At 41.1% G+C, this 17,892-nt stretch overlaps 1 protein-coding gene across 1 annotated transcript in view; it reads right to left on the bottom strand.

Annotated features, from left to right (window-relative positions):
• Positions 1-14,468: 14,468 nt before the first annotated feature.
• The window catches only part of LOC122815716 (sodium- and chloride-dependent GABA transporter 2-like), a 925,986-nt gene continuing 922,562 nt past the window's right edge, over positions 14,469-17,892 (bottom strand). Inside the window, exon 15 of the mRNA XM_044088464.1 lies at positions 14,469-15,075. Coding sequence (XP_043944399.1) covers positions 14,944-15,075 — 132 coding nt within the window. The 3' untranslated portion in view covers positions 14,469-14,943. The remainder of the gene's footprint in view (positions 15,076-17,892) is intronic.

The following is a 17,892-nucleotide window of genomic DNA, read 5'->3' as shown; positions in this document are numbered from 1 at the left end:
GGGCACACCTGACTGTTACTACATTTCTACATAGGATTGGGGGGGCACACCTGACTGTTACTACATGTCTACATCGGACTGTGGGGATATACCAGACTGTTACTACATTTTACATAGGATTGGGGGGCACCTGACACTTGCACACATTTGCTATGACTGTACTGGTATGTCAGGTACTCCATTTCATTCTGTATTCTAACCTATCATGCTGACGAGAGGCATATCAGTGTACTACAGGTCTTAGGTTTGATTGACCTACATATCAGTTTCTTCTTTCTTACCCTTCAGAACTAACATCCCACTGCCTGACCTGATATAGTCTGTCTGTGTTGGCCTGGGGGGGTTACCCATAGCCATCATTCAGAGGCCTTAGCACAGCCTTTGTTTGTGTTTGTCTACACCTGTCCTGCTGGCTGAGACTGTTGTTGGGTATGTGAGCCTCTCTGACTGGCATGTGTGTGTCACAGGGACACACATGTGGCCCAAAACATTTCCTGCAGTGGGTTTTGTCACCATGTGTAGTACTGGCTACTATGGTGACACCAGTATTTGTTACAGATCTCATGCCACCACTATAGGTGTCTACTATCTGCTGGCATCCCATTCAGCCACCTGATTCCCTTGCATGCTGACATCCATACCACGGATACAAGTAACTACACATACTACATCATTCGGCAATTGGTAAGGAGAGTGACTTACCTTGTGGCTGTGCCGGTATTGAGGATGGTGCTGGAGGACTGCCTATGTCCGATACACATAGTACACTCCCTATACATGGTTGAGCACAGGTAGTGTCATGTTTGGCATCCCTTTTAATGTATGTGCGAGTCAGAGAGAGGTGTAATTTCCTGGGTCCCTACTGTGTTAGTGTATATGCTATGCATTGCTTCTTTGCCAAGGCCAGGGCATACTGGGCATGCCTTCTTCTGCCTACTGGGGCAGGCTCAGTTTGTTCCTCCTCCGAGTCACTCTGTGCCTGTGCAGGCCTTGGCAATGGTGGGGGGCTGTGTGGCTCTGCCCCGTGCTGTTCCTGCTGCAGCTGTTTACGCAGGATCATATTGTGTAGCATGGCACATACGATGACAATTTGAGTACATGCAGCTGGTGAGTACTGCAAGGCTCCACTGGATGTGTCCAGGCACCAGAACCGTGACCTGAGCATCTGAAACACATGCTCTATTATAATTCTGGTCTATGCATGCGCCTCATTATGGAGTTGTTGTTCGGGTGTTTGTGCATTTCTGATGGGTGTCATCAGCCACAGCTCCAGTGCGTAACCAGTATCCCCCACTAGGTGACCGTAAGGGATCTCCCCACTGGCAAATCTCTGGTGCAGCTGCATCAGATGCCAGATGTGGGAGTCGTGATAGCTTCCAGGGCAGCCAGCACACACATTCATTATAATGCCCTGGGCATCTCACACAACCTGGCAGTTGATAGAGGGGAAGCCCTTGCAGTTGATGTAGACCCTACCCTGCTGACCGGGTGGTGCTTTGATGCATATGTGCATGCAGTCTATAGCACCCACTACCTCAGGGTATTCTGCTATTTGGTGGAAGAGATGCATATTGCTGGCTAACGCCTCACGGGTGTTGGGGAAATATACGTGCTCACTGGCATGTGCTGACATGGCATCCAGGAACTGGTGGAGTACCCTGGATGCTGATGCCTGTGAGATCCCCATCATAGCCCCAGTTGGCCTTTGGTAGGTATCTGTGGCTAGTATTGTTAGGCCTACACATACCTTGGTATCCACTGGGATGGGTTCCCCTCTGGTTAGTTCTGTGTGTCAGGCGTGGCTGGCACAGCTCAACAATTTGCTGTAGAAGGTCCCTGTTCACCCTATAGCGCTCCACTATTTCCAGCTCATGTAGCCCCTGGTAGGTTACCCTGTGTCTGTACACTCTTCTCCGTCTCCTCACTGTGGGTTGGTCAACAGCATTATCATCCTCACCACCCTCAGCCTCTTCCACATGTTGATGTATGATAGCTGCTGCAGCCCCTATCATTTTGTTGTTTTTGTTTGTTAAAATTTCCCTGCTTGTATACACTGGTGGTGTAGAGTATGTGGAAAAAACTGGAGGGAAAGGTGTTTGCATAGTTTATAGTGTTCTGGGCTGGGCTGCTGCCTGTGTAATTGGCTGATTCTGATACATTTCACCTGCCAGCTATGCTAGTTCTCCTTGATTACCTTCCTACTGCTGTTTTCTCTTCCCATTGCCTTCCTGTTTAAGCCCAGGGGTGCACCGCGCAAACACAGTGCTCAAGTGTGCACAGAGCTGCTATTTCCTGGCTTACTTTTTTTCCTTTAAAACCCGGTGCGTGGTGCGCACACCTGCTTAGGCAATATAAAGAGTACTAGGCAGCCTCAGACACACCCCCTTGCTTAGCTCTGCTAAGCTAAGGGCAAACCCGAGCCATAGGGCTCCAATCCACTTACAGTATGCCTGACACACCCTCCTTTGATGTCAGCTAACTCTTAGGCTTGAACCATGCTATTCTTGCACTTACACTGTTGGGTGCTGACTAGCATTGAGGGGAAATCTGGGATTCAGTATCATTCTTCTCATTTGCATAGGATTGCCTGCTAATGCATAGTTACAGGTCCCACACTGAGCCTCCCCCCTTAGCAACCACTATTCACTGGCCATGTTGTCTTCTGCCTGCCATTGAGCATAATGGCAATATACTGATTTTGGTTAGAATGCTTATTTCAGGTTATTTTTCATATTTTCGGCCCAATCCCGTTTGTGCGCTGCTGCCCTACGCTTAAACAGCTGAAATCGGCTAAAACAAATAAAAGTTATTTTTGAAACTGTTTTTCATGCCAATGGCCATATATTTGGCCATTGGCATGGTTTCCCATAATATACACACTTTATTTTGAGCTGTCATGGCTCCGTTTTGTAAGTTTGCAGAAATGTACTCGGTTAGTAACCAAGTACATTTCTGCACACTACACTAGTCCTACATGGCTGGACGACAGCTTTCTGGATTGCAAACTCTCCTCATTTGCATGGTTTTCACCTGCAAATTGGTAATTTGCATATAGGAGCTGCGTCCATGCAGGAATAGTGCAGGAGCGCTCATGCACGCCCCTGCAGCTTATTCCTGGATCACATGGCAGCCATATTGCCTCCTGGAGCTCCTGCACTGTACCTGCACACCATGCAGGGTTTGCTGAATCCAGGGAACAGTCTGTAAATGGTTCATCTCCCAGGTCCTTGCTTGTCAATGTTTCAGCTCTCAAGCCCCTGCTTACGCTTATCAAGGGTATCGGATCTTGTCAGAAATTTGTGATGAATGGCTAGGCTTAAAAAGGCCCTTGTGGTCGTTAGCCTAGTATACACCTACGAACCTATAAGTCTGAGCCAATAACATGGGCAAAGTTTCAATAGCCCAGAATTAATTTAACATTTGTTACTGTTCAGACAAACTTGCATTTCATTTTTAACTTAGTTTCACAGAGGTAATTGATTACAGCAACAGATAAACACCTCTCCAGTCATTAAGCACATTCACTTTGTTGATGACTGCTAAGACGGGAAAGGTAGCAGTATTTTACTGGCTTGCCTATCCAGAGGTGAAAGGTCACAAGTGGAGATAGTAGTCCTGGTGGTGATACTGGAGTATGCATCCTCTCTTTACAAAATGCAAGGGGCATGCACTGATAGACATTAAATATAGGAGGCACACACTGATAGACATTAAATACAGGGGGAATGCACTGATGGACATTAAATACAGGAGGCATGTACTGATGGACATTAAATACAGGGGGCATACACTGATGGACATTAAATACAGGAGACATGCACTGATGGACATTAAATACAGAGATTCATGCACTGACAGACATTAAATACATGGGTCATGCACAATAGACATTAAATACAGGGGGCCTGCACTGATAGACATTCTTTGCAGTGACAGCCTTACATCATTGCACATCTGGTGTTGAGGAGGGGATTGGAAAAGGCATGTAAAGAAAATGCATATGGAAACTAGTATGAAACAACACTTAGGTGCCTTAGTCTCCTTACAGGCAATGACAGAGTTTTGGATTAAGTCTGGAGAAAGGGTCAGGACTGACTGTTTCTGAGATCAAGAAGATGCACTAGTGGAAGCCGATGGACTGCTCTTATGGGACCACAAAATATTTTTCAAAGGCATTTCTGAATCTGCTACATTCTGAACTAGCAGAAAAAAAATCCCACAAAAAATAGAGGCACTGAAAAACTGCAAAGATCTTGAACTCTGAAGCAACTGAGCTGAGGTACCAGAACATCAGTTTGCAGCTTTTCAGTGACTCTGTTTTTTGTGTTTTTTGTTCTGCTACATTCTGAGAAGACAGATCCAAGAGTGCATCTTTTGCTCTCTGTTTGAAAAATGCTATTCACTTTAGTCTGAGTTTCTTCTCCTGGGAATCCCAGATGACCGTACACAGTGCATGCGAGTTTACCAACTTGGTGTTCAGATCAGGGCTGCTGCCTGGATCCCATCAGCAATTGGCAGAGCACTGCTTGTGTGATGGGTGTCATGTAAGACATAATGAATTTTTGGTTTATACTGCCAAAGTTACACCCTCTGAATTGCACTATACCATTTTGTTGTAGTACAGTTTTCTTGCATTAATCACAGATGGACTACTCATGTAAAATAATTACCCCAAATTCCTGTCCCCCAACCACACACATCGTGTACTGTTCCAGTGATACTCAGGAGTTTTCTTTCCCCATTTGCAATATCTTACACTTGTTTTCACTGACTATAGCCTACCATAATATTTCTTACAATAGTTGTTGTTGTGTCTTTCGGCTTTACCTGGTTAGGGGTCGCCACAGTGGAACTCCGGTTCGCTAATGATTGGCAGTTGATTTTTACGTGCCAAGTTGCCAGCCCTGATACACAACCTTCAACGAAGGTATGCCCATTCATGCATGTCTCCAGACAGAAGACGCTCTAACTGAGAATCGAACGGGACAACGTCTTACTGTGAGGCGACAGCGCTACCGCAGCACCACCACCGCAGTCTAATATTTCTTACAATAGTAAGTCTGCCAAATGTATTACTGCCCTTTCCACCCACTTTGTGTAATGAGGGGAAGTGTTATAAGTTTATGTCACAGTTATCAGAGAAGGCTAAGTGTATGAGTTGCTAACAAGCTTTACCACGTAGTCCAAGGTTTGATTCTATCTGCCCACATTGTGACTCTGAAGTCACTTAGACAGTATTTCTGGGATGAGTCTCACGGAGGTCTAGACGGATCCATGCTCTATCACAGTTAACAAATACATAGAAATAAACATTTGTCCTGCTATACCCCACTTGTATTGTTGAACTGACAATTTAAAGATGACTGATCAGAAGACATTAGTAATATATTCAGTCTGCTAAAATCTTACTCAGGTAAGACATTTTTGGCACCATATTAGTACTTTTAGATATTTGTATTAGTATAATGCAGTATAAAGCCAAAGTTGCTGGGACAGAAGTTGCCTTTATTAATTTCTTTCTTATTACATGCATGTGTGTGTGTGTGTGTGTGTGTGTGTGTGTGTGTGTGTGTGTGTGTGTGTGTGTGTGTGTGTGTGTGTGTATCTATTTATATATCTACTTACATCTACATGTGTAGCCTTTTCTGTTTCTATACAGTACATATATAAAAGTTGTCATTTACATTTGTCTGGAAGGTAGATATGGTAGTTGTCATCTGAGTTAACATGGTTTACTAAAAATGGAAATGAGTGCCACAGTTAATCTGAAGGATGATGAATCATTCAACAAGTCACAGCACACAAGGCTTCTGCTATTGCTTTGATTTACGTCTCAAATTACCAAACAGCAGTATTACAAAAACAACTTGGTATTCAAAGTGCCCTGAAATTGTTTAGCATCTGGCATATTGTAAAAGCTTTGCTGGCTACAGTTGTACACAAACTGCCCTCTGTTACTCACAAACAGTTCTGTCATGGAAGAGCTTGGCCTATGCTGTCTATGTACAAATGGTTCTAAAAGTTTAGAGTGACTGGAAGCTCTGTCCTTGGTAACCAGGCTACAGTAGAATTATTCATGTCATGAGTTTCTCTTTAATTGGAGGATCTCTGCTTCCCATTTCCTAGACGTTTTATTGAACTTGGGGAAAAAAGACAAAGTTTTAAACACATTCAGATCAAATTATAATTTTGAAAATACTCAGAAGTAGGCAGAATGGCCACATGCACTGATTGTGCACTGAACAGAGTCAGATTATACTGTATATTTTTACATTGTGTTTGTATTAGCAAGGATTTGCTGAACAATACACCTGTAAGGTGGATCAGTTACTGAAATGATTGGGAAGAATGGGGCAGAGAGTATCAGACAATAAAGAAGCTCTGAGCAAGAGGTATGGTACCATAGTTTAGTCAGAAAAACAAGGCTGTGAATACCTAAAAGGTTTTGTCCTGTAACTGTGGGTTTGAGTCCCTCAGTCTTCATTTGCCTACTGTATTATTCTGAGTAAGCCAGTTAACCTGACAGACCTGTCATGCTGTCCTGAAAAGATGCATTTGTGCCTCTTTCTATCTTCAGGGTTTATCATTTAAGCAAATAAAATAAGTTACTGCTAGCAGGAGGGATAATGCTGTCAACTATGAGGCATGGGATTGCAAGCAGGAAAGAAAGTGCTGCTAGTTGGAGTAATGTCCCTGCTAGGAGGATGCATAGTGATGCCAGCATGAGACATGAAAATGCCAGCAAACGGAATGGTGGTGACAGCAGGAGGAGTGACTCTGATGATTATTAGATACACTGCCGCCAGATAAGAAAAGATGGTGCCATCTAAAAGGAATTCTTTCAATTGGAGGTAGGGTTCTGCAGATATAAGACACAGTGCTTCCAGTAGGAGGCAGTTTGCTACCAACATGAAGCATGGTATGGCAAAAAAAAAAAAGAAAAAGAAGTGGTGCACACAGGAGACATGCCATTGCCAAACGTGAGGCATGGTGTTGGCCACAGGATGGATGGTGCTGCCAGTTGGAAGCATGAGATGCATGGTGTTGCTGGATATGAGTCATATCTCTGCCAAATGGCAGCATGATGATGCCATTTGTAAGTATGGTGATGCTGAAACATCTGGCACTGCTAGCTATGAGGCATGGTGCTGCCAGCTATGAGGTATGGTATTGGCAGTAGGAAGAAGTTACTGTCAGATGAAAGTATGGGCCTGACAACAGAACACATAGCACTACCATAAGGCACAGTATTGCACCAGAAAGCATGGTACTGCTAGCTATTAGGTGTGGTGCTACCAGCAACAAGATATTACTCTTAGCTGAAGGCATAGTTTGACAGCAGTACACATAGCACTGCCAGTGTTAAGGCATCCTACTACCAGGATAAAATTTGGTGCTATAAACTGGACACATGACACTGCCAGGTATGATGGATGATATTGTCAGCTATGAGGCACAGACAGTGCATGCAGTATGATGTGTTGTGCTCCCATCACAATGGAAGATGTTGGCAATGGGACAATGGTACTGGCATAAGAAGGCATGTATTCTCAGCATGAATTGTCACTGCCAGATGTAAAGCATGTAATTCCAGTAGGACACATGGTACTGCCTGTTATGAGGCTTGGTGTTGCCAGCAAAGGAGATGGTGCTGCCAGTAAGGAGGGATGACCCAAGCAGCTTGAAGCAAGGCAACACAAGCTATGTGATATGCTGATTCAATGTATAAGGCATGGTGGTGTCAGGTATAAGGCATGGTATTTCTCACAGGAGGCACGTCTCTGCCAGCCTGAGGTATGAAATTCTCAGCAGGAGATGTAATATTGCCAGTTGGAGATAGGTCATTGCCAGTAGGAAGCATAGAGATGTCATCTTAGGCTTAGCATTTTCAGTAGAAAGCATGGAACAGCTACAAGGCATGGTTCTGACACATATGTGTTTTGGTACTTCTATCAGGAGGTATTTTGTTGAGAACAGAAGGCATGGTACTGCCAACAGGCAGCAAGGTGACACCAGCAAGAAACATGGTGTTGTCTGCAGAGACATGATTATGCCATCAGGGCATGTCGGCTGCTAGCAATATAAATGGTGCATTCAGTGAAAGGTGTAGTGCTGCCAGGTATTAGGCATAAACATTTTAGCAGGCAGTATGGTGCTGACAGCTATAAGGCATGGTAGGCATGGTGCTTCTAGCAGGATTAGTATTTATTAGTGGAAAGTTTGGTTCTGCCAGCAAGTCACACTGGCATGGATGATTATGAGGTATGGTACTGCCAGCTATGAGGAATGGTACACCAGCAGGATGGATGCCAATGCCAGATGAAGGCATGGACCTAGCAGCAGAGTACATACCCCTGCCAGCTATAAGGTATTGTATTGCCAGAAGAAGGCTTGGTGCTACCAGCAGGAGGCATGGCAGTGTGAGGTATGAGGTATGTTACCAGCTATTTGGCATTAGAGGCAGCACAGTTCAGACAAGGTAAGCAGATATAAGCTATTAATAAGATTGCAACAGTTCTTGCCTATTCTCATCTGCTGAGCTTTATTACCTACTGAAAAACAGCACTGTATAAGTGCTCCTTCAATGTGACTGCTGTCAGTGAGCAGGGCAGGAGGACTTGTGGAGAGAAAAGGGGCTGTCTCAAATGTGATCTTATAGTGTCATGAAATGTGATCATCAGATAAGGGAATTTACAATGATCCCCTAAACTACTAATGAAATGGAAAACTTTCATAAGTCAAGGATCAGGACTGAAGAGTAAGTACACCAGACAGATGCAGAATGCTAATAGACACATTTATTGATAAAGAATGAGCAAGAAATGGTATAATGAAATTGTCACATGACTTCAGTATTTTGTTTGGATGGGGAATCAGGAAATTGAAGTTTGGGAACACAGCATGATGCTGCAAGAAAACCTAATGTTATTTATTTATGTTTGGAACATGTGAGCTTCACCAGAACCTGAGATGCTGCAGAATAATAGTGGCCACAATAGGGAATCACGATTACTGCCAAACAGCCACAAGGTCAGCAATAACCTCCCCCAGCCTTCCAGCACCTGATCATCAAGTACACCAGCTTCTCTCCTCACTGATGGGGTTTACTAGACCAAGCTTAGTCTCCCTTGGCACAGCCTGACCTTTGTCCCAGGCCAATAAGGAGATTGTCAGCAACTTACTCCAATCTTACCCCAGCAAGTCCCTCCAGCAATAATGTCACTTGTCATACATGTGTAATTTGGGGAAGGCCAATGTTTGTTCTTCACCTCCAGTTACTATCTATTTGGGGTTGCTTGTTCTCAACACTTGAGCATGAGTTTTTTTCTGAATACTTTGATTTCAAACCACTTTACGAAAACATGCAGATTAATTGTCCATTGTAAATTGTCACCTTATATTACATTTACTCTTGGTTTTTGGAGCCTAAAACATGGGAGAAAAGTGTCCAAGACAGAACAGTTTCATTACCAGTTAAATTAATAATTACCAAATCATGGTGGTCACTCTCTGTCAGAAATTAGGGATCCAGTACCATGAGTCCTGATACCTCAAAAATTAAACTGTGATTTCAGCAAAAAGCATTGTTTTTCAAAACCTGATGTTATAATTTTAAGCATTTTTACAGGATAGCCCTTCTACAAATGGGAGTCCACAACCTTGCTACTTCTATATATTATCTGTGTGATTGCGACTGCTGTATCTCAGAACAGCTGCCACCATCTTGGACTTAGCATGCATTCCTCCACATTCACATGTGCAGCTTTGCAGTTCTGAGGATCATTACTGTCTTCAGAATTGCACAGGCACCTATATTTAGGCCTTGGTATATCATTTCACCAGGACCTTCCAGGTTCATTTTCCATTAGTACCTTTTGATCCATAGCAGTTTCTGGGGGAGGATAATGCATTCTGAGATGTTGGGTAAACATGGTGCTTCCTATTGCCTACATGCCCATAGTAAATGTAATGCTTTCTGGGTATACTTAGGGATGTGCAGATTATTTCATGTCCAATTTGTTGTAAGTGATGTACATGAGGGATGTGACAGCAATTTAGACACAACATTCTTCTTGAGTCAGGTTTTTCACTTTTAGCTGCTTTTGGTAATAATGGTTTTGAACAAATTGCATATTGTAATACAACATCTACAGGAAATGCTCATCAGAAACTCTCTAATATACTTATCTGAACTGTGAGTTTACAGGCTTTAAAAATCTTTTGGTCATGCAGTAAAAGTGCAAATTAAAAAGAAAATTTCCAGGAAATTCATTTCAAAAACTCTGAAGTAGTGATTGTAGTTTAGAAGCATAAGCCAATAATTATGACATTCATGATGAATTATTTATTAACTTTATTAAGAATGTGTGCTGATGATACATTTATGAATAAATACATCTTTTAACTTACAAGTATTATTCCTTTTAAAGTGAAATTAAATTAAAAAATATATATCTGAACAGATGCAAGATAATACAGTAAAAAGGTTATAACATACAGTATCGGTGAATAATGATTTTGTATATGCATTATATAAGTCATACGGCTACATGTCAAATGCTCTTTATTGATTTTGCATCCTCAGGCAAGACACAGCACAGGTAATGGAATATGTTAATTACTACCGATTATCCATTAGCTCAAGAATGTTCTCTACCATGGTTCATGGATGGGGCCTGAGATAAGTGAATAATTCAGTCCGGGTTCCACAGATGGGTTTAGTAATACTGATGTTTTCATTTGGGAAACAAACTGAATTTCATTTTCCTTCTTTCTACTTTGTTACCAGTTTTAATAATGGGCTAATCTAGGGCTATTGCTGACCTGGTTACTAACTGCAATATAAAATAAATATAGTCTCAAAGTAAAAAAAAATGTTTTTTCTTTTTTTTTAACACCTTTATGAATTATCACTTGTGACATAGGCAAATTTACATTCATATAAAATTAATCAAACTATATTAACATAACAAACATTATACTTCACAGATATTGCTATATGAGTCTACTTTGATCACTGAAAACTCATTTCACTGAATTTCAAAACACTCACACCAAATCGCTGAAAGCCCAAATCACTGAAAACTCATTTCATTGAATCACATTTCACTGAATGTTAACTACTGTCGGGCAAATAAAACGTATATGCCATTTTCTTCCACTGTAGTGTGATCCTGGAGTTAATATATATAGTTAGGGGGGTGTGGGGGTAGCACCCACCTACTTTTGGTTTTATATTGTTAGCTTTCCATGAAATTAGATTCATAAATATAAAAGCTAAGTAGGTGGGGGGCTATGACTCCCCCACACCTCCAGTGTGGGGAGCTATGCCCACCACCCCCAACTACATATACTAACTCCAGGATTGCACTATAGTGGGGAAAAGGGTATATACATTTTATTTGCCCAACAGCACTTACATTCAGTGAAATATGATTCAGTGAAATGAGTTTTCAGTGATTTGAGCTTTCAGCGATTTTTTAAGGGTGAATTGAAATTCAGTGAAATGAGGTTTCAGTCAATCAAAGTAGACCCATTGCTATATATCATATAACCTAAGCAACATTACATACATTATTCAACTCCTGACCATTTTGTTAAACAAGAAGAAACATCTTTATTAAACCATCACTTACTACATAGGCAATCATACATTTATATAAATGAAAACAAACCACACCAACACAATCCTAGTTGCAAGCATTTTTCATCACAAACCATACTGACACACTCCCAGTTGCAAACATTATACATCACTCATAGTCAACCCAATCATTTTCAGTCAAACATTACATAGCTCATTTAAGTCCTGCCATCTTTTAAATCTCATCCCCCTCTGTATGTATTGATCTCACAATTCCCATTTTTTCCTATGCAGTTTGCTCCTATCTTTTTTTAAAGATCTCATTTTCAGTTGTTTCATCTCTGTTACTATATTCACTGCTTCCAGATCTTGATTTCCATTTTCTAGTAATTGCTTTCTGGCAGCCACCATAATTAGACCTGACAAGGTCTTACCATGTCTAGGCAATTCTGATTCTGTATCATAGCTCAGAAAAATAATTTCCCTCATCACACCAATCTACCCACCCAGCATCTCTGACAGTGCATCCCACAGGGAATCCTTACAGTCCACCAACTCCCCACAGTCTCAGAAAATATGTTCCCGATTACCTTTTTCTTCCCCGTCACGCCTCCAACATTTGCTGCCTACCTGAGTAAAAATTCTGGAGTCTAATTGGGGTATAAAACATCTATGTAAACATTTCCAAGCAAAAATCCTAAATCTTCTGGATTTTGCCACATATTTGGGAGACGTTCATATATCCTCCCATTGTTTCTTTATGAATTGCTTATCCAGTCTCTCTTCCCAATCCTTTCTAACCTCCTCTGATTGATTCTTATAGTTATCATGCAGCATTTTATATACCCTACTAATTATTCCTTTTTTAATTGCAGCTTCTGTTCTAGATTTTACTAAAAACTCTGGCAGTGCTGGTCTTCCATTTTGGACCCCCCATTCCTATCTCTTTGACTATACTCTAACAGAAGGTTAAGAATGCAGATTAGAACTTAAGGGTGTTACTTGCTTCAGTGATAATGTCTGGCAACATATTGGACCATAGTTTTGCTGGCTCCATTGTACTTTTAACAATGTATAAAATCCTGTTTTCAGAATGAGCTTTCCTTCTGACTGCAGCAGATATCCACTTTGAATTTGGAATTCTAACCATCATGCCATAGTTTCCAATGCAAAAGTTTGTTTTTCTATTAACGTCTTAGTCATAAAAATAAAATAGTATCCATGCACAAAATTATTTTGAAAGAAAATCATTCTGGATTTTAGTGTATTCATTTCAATAACTTGGAATTCTAACAAAACGTTAAAAGGCTATATGCAGTATCTTCAGGGCTGCAAACACATAACGGGCTGCAAACACAGAAGATAAAAAGTAAAGTTGTGTAAATTAAACTTACCATAACAATAGATGCTAGAATGATCACTGCTGCAGTAGCCTTAGCTGTATGAGGTTATATCCTGCCAAGGATATAACAATCGGCCAGGTTCCAAAGCTTCAGGGTACCTTCCACTCACCCAAATTGTCAGGCGGAAATGGCAGATAAAACATTGCTCATACTTTCACTCTTTGCCATAACAAACTTTAACATGTCTGGCTTACAATTCAAAATTCTGAAAATCAAAGTTGCAGAAGAATGCACCTTTTCCCATACTTATTAATTGAAATTGATTAAGTGTTTAACAGCAGTGAGATCAACTAAAACTATAGCTGCTGGGTCAGGTTTGGGAATAGTGTACACAAATTTAAGACTGAGGAACTTTATACATCCCACCTGCCTTCTTAGGGGTAGCTGTCTTACTATCATGAAAATTACAGTCAGTAGCACACACATCCTCTATAACAGACAGAACAGGAGGAATGGGTGTAGGTTCTGGAAAATCCTTCTATAACAGCCCATAGTATTTTTGAGGGATTGAGAAATCTCAGTGTCCCCCGTTGAAAACACTGGCACTTTCTAGCAATAGTCTCAGAGAAAGAAAAACCTCCACTGTGAATTCAGAAACTGGACTCTTCATTGAGTCTGAATCAGAAATCTGGGAAAAACCCGTTTCCATCACTGCATCTTCCTGTTTTGATTCAGAATCTTGAATTTCTTAAGTTAAAGAGAACCCCTATTTCTTTTACCAGAAAATACTTTAAGCAGGATAACTAACCTAAAATAAACTCTGAGCCAAACCCACTAAACTACTCCTATCCAAAGAAATTGAGGAGGAGTAGATAAATGCTTGGTTATCTGTTTCTTTTGACAGCAGAAATAGAGCCAACTGTGTTACTGATGGCAGCAGCTGCTTCCTCAGGGATGGGCACAACATTCTGACACAACATGGAAAACTTCCCTGTTCCCTCTCCCAGGACTGACAAAAGTATCTCTCTCTTGCTCACCGAGAGGACCCCAACAGCCACAGAGGATGTGGCTAATCCCTAGTACATAGTGGCTGTAGGTGCTACACCAGAGGGATCTGAGATAAAAGATGAGTGGTCTGAGGTAGAACAAATGGCCACAGCAGAGTCACCCACTTGTGGCTGAGGCAAATTGCTAGCCTGCTGTGGTGGCAAAGGCTATTTGCTTATTTTTTTTTCTTGTGGCAGGAAGAAGGACCACCCATGGGATTGGTAGTCTGTTCCATGCTGAAACAAAAATGGTGCCTTCTTCCTTGGAAAGACAAGCAGCAATTACCAGTAAACACTACAAGTCCACAAAATTTACTTTTGTGATAGAAAAACATGGTAAAAAGCACTTTAAAACACTATGCCAGTCTGTCAAAAGTAAAACACCACTTTTAAACAGACAGAAAAAATATGTGCTCCATTTAAAAGTATATTACAATCTCAAGACGGTCCATTAAAACACAACACTCTTAGTTTTAAAATAACTTTCCTGAAAAGGAAAGTAATAAAAACATTAAAAAAATTAAGAAAATGGAAGTTTTTTTTCCTTCAAAGGGACTTATCTGCCCAGCAACGGTAGACACAAGCTGACCACCCATCCTCGAAAGCCTCAGAGGAGCATACTTTTCGGTGGCAGTAAAGCTGTGAATACCTTCTCATCCAAATTTGTCTTATAATCAGCTTAGCTTGAGCTCCTTGACAGTTTGGGTGCATGGATGGTGCCCTGAAGCTTTGGAAGCTGGATAGCTGTTATATTCTTGGCAGGGTATAACCCCATATAGGTACGACTACTGCAGCAGTGATCAATATGATGAACGTATGCTGGATTCCAAACACAGACATTCTGGAAGCATTTACCATTTCTGAGTGTATTATCTAACAGCATTAGCTTAGAAAAATACAAAAGTCTTGTTATTAAAAATAAGACAGGTATTGCTGATATTTATAATCATGTCAAGTCTGTACTGAAATGCTAACACTTTGATTCTTCTGGAACAATTAGATGATCATCACTAATATGTGCTGTCCCGTTCTGTAGTAGCTGCTCCTGTTCCTTTCTTGGCTGAGGCAAATCTTCTGCTGGATAAGTAAGCTGATAAATCCGCTGAAAGAGAAATAGCCAGATTAATTTTTTTTCTTGATTTCTCCTTGTAATTGTGTATAATTCTGTTTTGTGCTATCTAAACATGTTATTGAAGTAGGTATGTTGAGTTTATTCATTCGCTTTTAGTGTATGCTTACATGTGTTTGCAAATGAAAAAAACACAACAGTATTTGTCTTGAAGAATTTTAATGCATCCTTGAGAAGTCTCTTACGACAAAGGCTTTAGTGGCTGTGTGCATTTAGTTTTTCTGGAAATTGAATTGCAATCCTTAATGTTAAATACATGCCCTATTAAACTTAGGACCCACAATATTAGTTCAGATTTTGCTGATGGGCTTAAACCTCTTTTATTGTTTCAGAGACATAGGAAACAAAAGTTTTCAAACCTAAGCACATTCATAATTGTACACTAAGCATAAAGGATACAAGAAAAGCAACACCATATACCACCCATATGCCTACACCAAATGGACAGCCAGAAACAAAGCCCATTAGACAAGCAAACAATCTACCCAGAACTCCTGTCACAGGGGACTCCATTGCATGACAAGAAGATGCCCCACTCACAAGAATGGATAAGGAGAAGATTGCGGTCAGTTGCTTATCTGGAGCCAGGATCTACCAGATTACACACACATACACTAGTCATTTCATCACAGATACCAATATGATTCTATCATAGTCCATGTGGGTATAAATAACCTGATATGCACATCTCTGTACTATATGAAGAGAGACATTAGGAACTCTCTTAGTATGTGTCTCAGACCAATATGTGCCTTGCAATGAGCAGCATTTTACCTTCACCAAAGATGATGCCGCAGTATGAAGAAACAAATGATGAACTTTACTAATTGACCAGGTTTCTGGTGCCATTCCATGTGGATTCAATATCTGTCATCCTTGGAGGACATGGTCAATAGACCACGCTGCTTTGTCAAAGATGGCTGACACCTGCCCCTCCCCGGGCTTCCTGATTTTGGTTAAAACTTTATCCATCCCCTTAGAGATTTTTTTAGGCAATGCCAAAGTAAAAAAACTAGCAATAAAGCTAATAAAACCCACTGGAACCTAAAAGTGTTACTGCTCAGTGCTAGGAGTCTTAACAAGAAACTCCTCACATAGTAAGCTTTCACTCTGGAGAATATAGATACTGGAGACATTACCGAGACATGGTTGAAAGCCGCAGAAAGCACTCTGGTAGTGCAATTCTACAGTGCATTTCACACATTTATACCATCAGCCCCACAGACAGGGACTAAAGGTAGAGGTGTCTCAGTCTACATTAGCAACAAGTATACCTGAAGGTTGGTTAAACCGGATGATACCGTGGAGTTCATCCGCATGCAAATCATCTTAGATAGAGTCCCTTAACATATTTTATCAGGCTATAGGTCACCATCTATTTCACAAGACTCCCATGACTCTTATCTAGATCTGCTGGAGGCATACTCCATCCAGCTAAACATTCTGTTCATAGATGCCTTTAATTACCCCTGTATAGAATGGGAAACATAGACTGCCTCCAACCTGCAGGCACAATATTTACCTGACTTTATTAACACAAATGCCCTTGATCAGTTAGTGCACACTTCATCCAGACGTACCAACATACTGGGCCAAGTTCTCACCCATATTAGAGAGCACTGCACCCCCCCATGTCACATTCTTATGGTGAGATTGGATCACAAAGCTCATTCAAAACAAAAATCAACTTGGAAAACCCAGTAAAACCTGTTCTAAAGCAAACTACATTCCATTAAGTGACAGTTTGTCAAAATGTAATGCTTCACCTAACCCATAGTTCACAACAGTCTATGCAGAATTATTCACAGAAATACTGTACAAATGTGTAAATGGCTGCATAGAAGCTGAAGTATTTAGTAGAAGTAAGCTCCCCCCAAAAAACCCAAACATACCACACTGGTGGAAGCCTAATCTTAACAAGATATACAACAAAAGGAAAAAAAAGTCATAGCCAAAGTCAAAAAGATCAACTCACATTATGACAAGACTCACTAATTACACTAAACAGGAAACTGAGAGCACTAATTAAATCCAACAAGGCCAATTACGAGGTCAAGATAGCTTCCTGGGCTAAAGACAACCACAAGGCCTTCTACAGCTATCTCTGAAACCTCAAATATAACATTCATCAGTGTGCAGAACTGGTAGTGAATGGTACAACCCTCACTGAACAGAGTGACCTAGTGAATCTGCTGTTTAACAAGTTCATCTCAAACATAATCCCATTCCCCCCCTGCCACCCCCCATGAATTCCCTACCAGCATAACCCCCCAACTATCAGCATGGAGCATGTCAAAATGGCACTCACTAAGGCTAAAAACACCGCTTCATTGGGGCCTGACAATTATCCCAGTCTGGCTCCTAAATAGCATGAAACATGACCTATCAGTACCACTTGAGTCACTTTTCAACTACAGCCTCAATACAGGCTCTGTACCAACTGAATAGAGTACAGCAATGGTTATCCTCCTTCACAAAGATGGACCATCAACTGGCCCAGAAACTGCAATCATATTAGTCTGGCTCATCTAATATGCAAAGCCATGGAACAAATTATCATGGAAATGATCAGTAAAGACATTGGTAACCTACAGAGACTGGATCCATCCCAGTTTGGTTTTGGCAAAGTAAGGCCATGCCTACTTATCCTGGTAGACTTCTTTGAGAAGATAACTAAGGCAATGGATGAATGGAAAATGGTGCATACTGCCTACCTACACCTAGCTAAGACATTCAGTACAATACTCCAGTCATGTATTGTGGGCATACTTACTGCACTAGGCATAAATC

Source organism: Protopterus annectens, chromosome 11.part0 (assembly GCF_019279795.1).
Source record: "Protopterus annectens isolate FY-2018-M chromosome 11.part0, PAN1.0, whole genome shotgun sequence".
Classification (NCBI taxonomy): Eukaryota; Metazoa; Chordata; order Ceratodontiformes; family Protopteridae; genus Protopterus; species Protopterus annectens.
Note: the sequence above shows the minus strand (reverse complement) of the source record. Positions and strands in the feature narration are given on the sequence as shown.